The following is a 9,606-nucleotide window of genomic DNA, read 5'->3' on the forward strand; positions in this document are numbered from 1 at the left end:
TTTAATCGAGCAATATTTAAAAAGCGTCTGAAACTGGAAAACGTATTACTCTTTTCTTATGCTGAAATAATTTTATAGGTTCTGAATCAACATAAAGAAAACTTCATTTTCATATATTTTTTTCTTTATTGATATTAAATACATAGATATTAAATAAATCTATAGAACTATAGATTGTAGATTCGGATCCTTGAAGATTTGAATCATATCTGCAACTTGAGTAATTAAATTGAATTTTCCTTTTGGATGTCGTTCTAGGATGCGGTTTCAGAACCATTTCATTGAGGATTCTAAAAATCTAATCTAGACTAGTACAATCGCTTAATATCATTTATATTTTTTTTCACTTTGTTTCAATTCTCCATTTATAAATAATAGTATTGGAACGGCTATGAGATAATTGAAAAATGATTGGCTACTTAGTGCGGGCAACTATACGCTTTATGATCGCCTCGTTAACCAATCTAATGCCTTTCATAATGGAAAGGAATTTAGTTTTTTCTTTTCCTTTTTTCTTTTTTTTTTATCCATCGGACATTTCTCGTTCCTTTTAATCCTTTATTTCTCCATCTTGTTTCTATCGAGCTTGGAGCTAATGCCTACACTCTGGCTCAGCCCTGGCATTTACTCAAGGTTACAGATCTCCGCCGTGAGTACAATAAAGTAACAAGTATTTTAATCATAGTAAGGTTTAAAACATTTATTGGTTATACAAAATTATTAAAAATAATGAAGAAAAATACTATGTTTTAGGACTTAACCTCCTTATAATAAATCACTCCTTCCGAATTAATTTTAATGGCAAATTATGGATCCTAAGCGTTCCAGAATAAATTTCATATTTTTAATTGTGGTCTTTGAATGTCTCTCTTTTTTTTTAAATAAACATTTGTAGTTACATATCGGATTGATTTTTTATTTCGACAAGTTTTCATCATTGTCTTAAATTGATCAAACATTTTATAACGCTTATCGTATAAGTAGTATGTATTATATAATGATACTAAAGAAAATTGAAGTTATTTATTTTATATGAATAATCATTTTAGCCCTCTTGTACGTGATAAATTTCAGTATATTTTGCATTATCTATTTTTTTAATGAACATATTTATTGAAATTTACAACTGTACATTATAATACATTCAGTAAATTTAATATCAGTTATAATGGAGTGATACAGGCGTGTGGAGAACTACCCATTGGTAGCACTCTAATGATGTTTTTACTCTAGCAGGTCTCGCGACCATCTTCTTTTTAAGCGCCTTGGAGGATTGTCAGGAATGGAAGAGTATGCGAGGTTAGAAACTAGTGGGTTTGGGAGTTTGTAATGGAAGGAATGATATCTGGTTCGGGCTAGATCGGTTACATATGGAACATTAAGGTCTTAATGTATGATTTTATTTGTGATAAAGTCAGGAGCATTTAGGATTTTACGAAGGATTTTGGATTGTAACAATTGGATACGAGAGGAATTCGAAGGTTTAGTGGAGCCCCAAAGCTCGACTCCGTATGTCCATATTGGCTGTGTTACAGTCATGTAGATCAGTTTTTGTAATGAATCAAGAATTTAGACCGTTTGTCTAGTAAGTGCTGTAATAGTCGAAATCGACGTGCTATTTCCTGTCTTTTCAGTCTTGTGTGAGGATTCCAGGTTAATCGTTTGTCCAGATGTAGTCCAAGGTAGCGGATTTGTTGGACAGGCGTAAGATCAACATTATTAAAGGAAACTGTAGGGCTGTCGGCAGGTGCATTATCTATATTGTGCTTCTAAATATCGTATTTGTATTAATTGATACATTCTTTTATTTCGGGCTGTTAATGTAATTAAAAAATATTTTAAACTTAAGACTTAACACCAGAATATATAGTGTACAAATTTTAAACAATTTTCTATAGTAACCGGCCGAAATGTTAAATTCTTATTTTTATTTAAAATATGGAGAACTATAAACATCTAAAACAACAAAAAAACATTATATCTATTGAAAAAAATGAAGGTTTCACATTGTTGTATTAAAGAAATATCGTCGTTTAAGCAAATTCAATTTCTATGATATTCAAGAAAATAAAAAATATAATTAAATATGATAATTGATTAATTTAATTAATTTTTACTATAAAATTTAGAATATATCAGTAGAAACTCATAGTTTTCCAAAACCCAATTGCTCTTTGTTGTCCTAACTCCTCCCTCCCCCTTTTATCAAGTTCGGAGAATTGTGTAATGAAAGTTTCTTGTTCTTAGTTACGAGTAAACTTAAGATCAAACCAATTCAGTTTATTAATACATTCTCTTATTTCGGGCTGTTAATGTAAATGAAAAATATTTTAAACTTAAGATTTATCACCAGAATATAATAAGATTAAGTCCTTTTAAGTTAATTACAGAAAATCATTTGCAGTTACTAGAGATTAAATTTACTTCTATGAAATTTTGCTTGTCATAATGCTTATTAAATTTTATATGGTGAATATGCGAAGTGAGATTTCTGCTTCAAATTTGGTATCATTATTTACCGATGTTTACGTAAAGCTTACTAAATAACTCCACCAGACAATTGCCATGTTGAATAACTCGGTAAGAGATGCCTGAGGATGTCTACATTTATTATTGTTTGCCGTCGACTACGTGAGGAAGCAGCGATGCTACGTGAGGAGACTGGCTGGGCTCTTAGTAGTTGAGATCGCTTGCTACTTTCTACTGCCTTTTCTTATCTTCTTTTGTCGTTTTGTTTCTTTCACCGTTCTCTTTAAAACTGTATTAGAGAAAACTAAAGTTTATGTTATTTTAAATGTAGAGATTATTGTTTGTCCATAAATCAATTAAAATTAAATTCATCAGATCCACAGGAGCCATAATATTGTTCGTTATTTAATGCTGAATTTATTTATACGTTTTTCAAACAGAAATTGAGTATTATAAAACAAAATATGTATTCTGAAGGTATCGAAGATTGTATTACATTCAGTTTGTCTTTGTAGAGCAGTATGTATCCTTTTTCCTCCAATTTTGGAACCAGTCTTGTAGAACCTAGCTTTAAACAAAATATGATGGAATTGCTCAATATAATATTAGGATGGTTTCTTTGAGCGGAAGATCCTTTGCCGAGGAATATTCGGACTTGTTAAGGTCGGTGAGAATCAGAAAAAGAGGAACAGAGAAATATACGATATAGGGATATAGTTTTAGTGGCACATATCAGGCTGGGAAGACTTGGGCTGGGGATGTTGCTAGAATGCCAGAAGATGGTATTTCAAGGATGTTCCTCGACGGAAGGCTCTATCAGACTACAATTTTTTTTTTTTAAATTTATTTATTGATATTTACAACTGTATAAAAAATACAACAAGTAAATTTGATCATAATGACATAATGATATGATACAGCATGTAGAGAAACTACCCAGTAGTAGAACTCTAAAAACAGTTTACAATATAAGGTCACGAGCCCATCTTCTTTTCAGGCGCCTCGGAGGATTGCCAGGAATGGAAGAGGAAGCAAGGTTAGAAACTAGTGGGTTTGGGTGGTTAGGGAGTTTATTATGGAAGGAATAATATCGGGTTCGGACTAGATCGGTTACATAAGGAACATTTAGGTCTTTATGGATGGTTTTATTAGTAACAAAATAAGGAGCATTGAGGATTTTACGAAGGATTTTGTATTGTAAATATTGGATACGAGAGGAATTCGAAAGACTAAAATTTAGATGGGAGGAAGCTGTCACATCGTTCTATAGCGCCAAGGAGTTAGTTACAATATCAGATCTCAATAATATTTTGATTATAACAAAGAACCAAAGCAAGATCCCGTATCAATTAGATATATACATATAGATTAGAGTAAAGTTCCTTAAATATGAGCACTAATAGAGATGTTTATATTCAATGATTCTTGAGATATAGCTTTTTAAACAGCAACATTTCATAAAAATGTACTGAAATATTAGTAGTTAGTTAATTTATTTTGAGAAATCAATATCTCAGGAACTATGTGACGTATAGATTCTAGTCTATTAGCACTCAAATTAAAGCTAGTTAAATGTACTATAAAATAATTTATGACCTTTATCTTCGTAGGAATAGAAGTTTTTAAGATATTTGCTTAATTTATTGATTTATAGTTGTTCGGACAATAAGTTGGATTTATGAAAAACTTTATTTCAGAAAGCAATGAGACATGCAGATGTCTGCCAGTACTCAAACTAAAGCTAGTTAAATTTACCACAAAATAGTTTATCTTTATAGGAGAAACAGTTTTTATGATATTTGACAAAATAAATTTACAAAATATTAATTTCTAGTTGTTCGGATAAAATATTTGTTTTTTGAAAAAATATATCGCAAGAATCATAAGACGTACATATATCTGCCAGCACTCAAAATTGAGGTAATTTAAATTGTTATAAATTAGTTTACGTCACGTATCTTCGTAAGGATAGTAGTTTTTATGATATTCGCATATGAATATAAATTTGGTACATGAAAATTTGTCCGAATAACTATAAATCAATTTATTTTAGCAAATATTATTAAAAATACTACTTCTACGAAGATAAACTTCTTAAACTACTTTATAGTCCATTAAAATATCTTTAATTTGAGTGCTAATATACATCTGTATGTCGAATGGTTTTTGAGATATAAATTTCTCAAAATAAATTCATTGACTTTCGATCTTTCAGTACATACTGTACAACATTTTAATGAAATGTGGCTTTTTAAAAAGCTATATCTCGAATAACTATTGAACGTAAATAGCTATATTAGGGCTCATATTTTAGCAAACTTATACTTCTTGTAATGGTGTCCTCTTAGATTTTCTAGTTTTGTTGGTAGTTTTAAAGATATAGAGCTCCGAATGAAAAATTAATTTATTATACCGTATTGAAACAGCCGCCATTTTTTATTTCCCTTACCTTATACTTGGCAGATTCTTCAATTTTGACTAGTAATTATACATAGTTTTGATTAAAGTAATCAAAAATTGGGGTGATATAACTGCCTTTTTTCTCCTCTTGGGCTATGAGGATGTTGAGTCCTAACTCTGCAGCCGTGATATCGCTTCCCAATGTAAAAGATAAACGGTATTGCTCATTTTGACTATTGCTGTACAGTATAAGGGGGAGTCTGTGGGGATCTCCAGGCGAAATTAAAACGTTTAATAAATTGCTGTGTACATCTTCGGGATCCCTAGGGATGCCTCCGTTTCTCTAGAGTTGAAGTTGCTTGTTATCCTTCCTACCGTCGTAAGTATTTCCTGGCATCTTTCATTTTCCAAGTCATCCAATCCACCCGTTCTTCATACATCTCCGAGCTCCTTCAATTCAAATTCTCTATTCGTTCCCGCAATACCCGTTCACGGTCTTCAGATTTATACTCAAGGGCCCAGCGAACCGCTGCTTTCGATAAATCTTTCATTATCCGAGCCTCATCCTTATGGAACTCCATCCCTTCAACATCCATCGCTCCAATACCCTCCCCACCTTTAAATCCCGCTTGTTCAATCATTTCTTATCCATTCAGACCCCATAAAATTGTAAATTAAAATAATTGTAAAATATGTATGTTAACTATTGTATCATTCTTAATTATTTTTAGGTCTTTTCTTTTCTCTTTTTTATTTATTCATTTTTTTTTTTATTGTTCAACTGATAAAAGTGAGAAAGTAACCTATAATTATTTTTTATAATGACTGTTTATATATATATTTTTTTTGTGTAAGTATCTCTGAGGCTCCTCAGCCCTCATCTATTGATTTCTCTGTATTATTCTAAAGTGACTCATCCCCGATATTATTATTATTTATATGAAATACCACATGTTTAATGTTTTATATTTTACCTTCCTGGTTGAACCACTATTGCGATAGAAGAAGAAATTGTTAAGTTTGCACATCGGACTAACATAATGAGGCAGTGCAGGGGGACCATGAGATTGACCCTCACGCCGGGAATGCTGTGCTGTGGTGGTCACACGCGCCTGGCCAATGCCATCACCTCAGTGTGCTCAACACTTCTAACCTCTACAGCTTTTGGGATTTTGATATGAAAAGCTGTAGCATTTGGTCGGTATTTTGAGGTTACTATTAATCTATCCTGTATTACTCCTAATATCCAACAGAGTGTGGTACAATTTTTAATGGATTCTGGTTGTAAATTGAATTTGAAGTAGAATTCATATCGGGTACTTGTTTGATCCTTCGCATCCTGAAGGCATAAATCGTATTTTTTACCCAGTTATTTGTACGTAAATGGTGCGGAAAATTTTAAAATATTTTTTAAAAAATCCTTTTAGAATCCGAATCGATTTCCTAACTTGTCCTTTCCTACAATTTTAGTTTTCCCGACTGGTCGAGGAGACTAAATGACTGTCATGAAGATGATGACTTAATTATAATGATGGATTCACTAGAAATCGAATTCTGAAACGATGTTGTTCTTTTGGGTTTTTAGATTTTCCGCTGCGTTTGCACTCTAGGGGCTAAAAATACTTATGTATTATATAAATGTAAGGAGATTTAAGCTTCCAGTGTGCATCTATTATGAATTCTAAGCAATAAAAAAAAATAGCCGATGTGAAGTCATCTGTAAATCTGATTCGCTAGCAAATTTTTACTACTTAAGAATAAAAAAGTGCCTCACTCCACTGGAAATTCTAGTTAGGTGTTATAAAAACAACAATACCCTCAAAAACATTTAATACATTCCAATATTATGACCCAACGAAAATCAAATAAAAACTATAGATGTTAAGGGGGAAATACCCCAATACTGGGACATTCTTTCTTTTTAATATTTTACCTATAACGAATGATCTGAACTCATCCTGTCTCTTGTGTCACTATACATCAATAGCCTTGTATACTTCATTATGCTATGATATAAACCTGCAGTTTTAATTTTATCAATTTGAAAGAAACCGTCATTTCCTGTCATCCAATAGTGTTTTTACGAGGATGTTGTTTGCTTATTTTTAATTTTATACATTGGCACACTGGTTCTTCGTTATTGAAGTTGTTTCATGCGAAAATTTCAAAATGCGAAAGTTTTAAGTAATAATAATAATATGAACCCCCTAGGATGGGTTAAGTACTTTGTAAGGAAGCACTGTTTTTAGAACAACGGTTATGCAAGGAAATAAATTTTGCCCGAATTAACCCACTTTATGAGGCTGGTTGGACCTAGGATGGCTCCATAACCCACAGGTTTGACTCATAAGTTTAAATACTGTATTAATTTATGTGAGCAGTATTATAAAATTTAAAAAAAAAGGCACACTTGGCATTGAAAGCTCGCTGATAACACATCTCTAGTTAAACGTTCATACAATGTAATATTCCAAGACATATTGACCCGAAATTTGTTATTTCTGAATTATGAAGCTGTTGCAGAAAATTTGCGATTTATCTTCTTCAACTGACTAGTTAAAGGGATTTTGTCAAATTCGAGATTTCGTTTTATTGTCCACTGAGTCTAAAAAAGTAATTCAAAATCTTCGTCTTCTCCTCTTTGTTACGATCTGTCTTTCCCATATGCTGGTGACCATTCTTGTTGAACTAGGGTTAGTAGCCGTTATTATGAATGTAACTTGTTTTCAGCAACATCGATCTGAAGCAATTTTTGCAGGTGTTTATTTTTGTATTGTTATGAAGATGAATTATTTAATTTTCTTTATATTCTGATATCTATAATAATCTACCACATTTTGTCAACTCTCCTAGAAAAATTTTAAAAAATAGCGAATTAAATTTTTTTCTAATCAGTTTTTCGTATTAACATTTTTTTCTTTTTTAGTAATACTAAAATAAACAATTATGCGTCATTGTTAAGTATTCATTATTGTTTTGATTATAGAAGTAAAATATTGATTTTGTTTTATTATTAGTATGATTTTTATAGCCATCGATTTGGTACTAAAACACCATATTTTTTTAAAGTTAAGGGATAGTCCTGGAGATTTCTGAGTATACAAATCTGACGATAATTTCAAGAAGTCACTACTCGAAAAACGAAAAAAGATTTAATTTTGAATTTTATAATTATTATTCCAGATCAAACAATGCAAACCCAATATATTATTGAGTGTCGGAAGGGATTTAAATTATAACGCGAAATTATTATCATGCGCATTTCGTATGGAATATATTTAATATTAATAAAGTATTTTCTGCCCATAAATAGCACCTTATTCGTTAACATTTGTTTTTTTATAACCTCCTTTATTATTAAATTCGTACAATACATGCATAATGGAATTGATAAATGTATAATAGTGAAATATAATTATAAGTTTAGTTGTAGGGTCCAATTAAGGTAGTTAATAGCTGTAGTTGAAAACCCTAAGGTTTTGTACGTTAGCTTCACATATCTGAAAAACTGCCAGGTTTAAAAAAGAACAAAAAAAAACTTGCAAAAATAAAAATATTATAAAAAAAAAAAATGTTTACCATTGTTTGACAACTTCATATGCTACATGTAAAATGACCCATATTTAGCCTTGGACGACAAAATATGCAAAGTGGCAATATTTCAGCTAATTTTAAGTCACAAATATGCAATGTATTAAATGGAAAATTTTTTTTTTTCAAACGTTTGACTTTTGCTTTGTAAAGCGATTCTTAATTAAATGTTCTTCATTTAACCTATTTTGACGTTTGCAAAAATAATTTCCCAATGCGGATAACCTGTTGAGAAATGTTGAGTTAGGCTTAAGTTATTAAATAAATCAATAGTTATTAAATTATTATAAAATAAACCTACTTCAGCTATGGAAATACGTATTTTGATAAGGCGATTTAGGAACGTACAAAACACTTAATTTTTTTTACAGTACTGTGTACATGGACGCTCTCGCGATTCAATACGCAACAGCTTTCATCTTACGATTTCAACAGAATCAAAAATTAACCAATCCTGCTGGAATAAAATTATAAAATAGAATGGAGGAAATAGGAGAGGTATAGAAGAGAATGATACGCCGAAGAGACCAATGGTTTCTCAACAGTTTATTACAATAAGAATGTGAGATTCTTTGAACCTTTCCTGACCTTTCTATTGGAGAGGCCTTCGATTTCACCTTTAAAGCTAACCAACAGGCAACTATTACAAAAGCCCATCTCCAAACTCCACGCTTTATAATTATAATTTATTTAGTCAATTCTAGCTTTAGTGTTCTTAAATACCGAATCTAGATAAGTTTTAATTGCTCATTAAATAAATAAAAACCAAAATTGATACCATTATTTTTCAAAATGTTTTAAACGTGGAGTAAACAAAAATATTTAAATGACTTACTTTAAATAAATATGGTAAAAATGAAGAATTACAAAGCAATAAAGAATAAGAATAATTATTCCCAATGAAATTAATTGAAACTTAAAGAAGACTGATGTCAAATAAATATAACTACGATCCAAATATTTAAAATTAAATGGTTATAAGTATAATTATTTGAGGTTTATTAGTAAATACGACTGGATATACGATATTTTTATGATTAGACATATTTTTAAAGAATGTACTCACTATTTGCCAACAATAAACAGGATAGGACTGACCCCAAATTTATCAGAAGCTCTCACAGATGAGGAAGCTAAAATTACATT

General features: G+C 30.8%; 1 protein-coding gene across 1 annotated transcript in view; it reads right to left on the minus strand.

Moving 5' to 3' along the window:
• LOC106678665 (uncharacterized) overlaps positions 1-5,510 on the minus strand; it is a 67,303-nt gene extending 61,793 nt beyond the window's left edge. Inside the window, exon 1 of the mRNA XM_067047516.1 lies at positions 5,355-5,510. Coding sequence (XP_066903617.1) covers positions 5,355-5,510 — 156 coding nt within the window. The remainder of the gene's footprint in view (positions 1-5,354) is intronic.
• Between the last annotated feature and the right edge of the window lie 4,096 nt (positions 5,511-9,606).

Source organism: Halyomorpha halys, unplaced genomic scaffold (genome assembly GCF_000696795.3).
Source record: "Halyomorpha halys isolate HHAL.00 unplaced genomic scaffold, Hhal_1.1 Scaffold152.1, whole genome shotgun sequence".
Classification (NCBI taxonomy): Eukaryota; Metazoa; Arthropoda; class Insecta; order Hemiptera; family Pentatomidae; genus Halyomorpha; species Halyomorpha halys.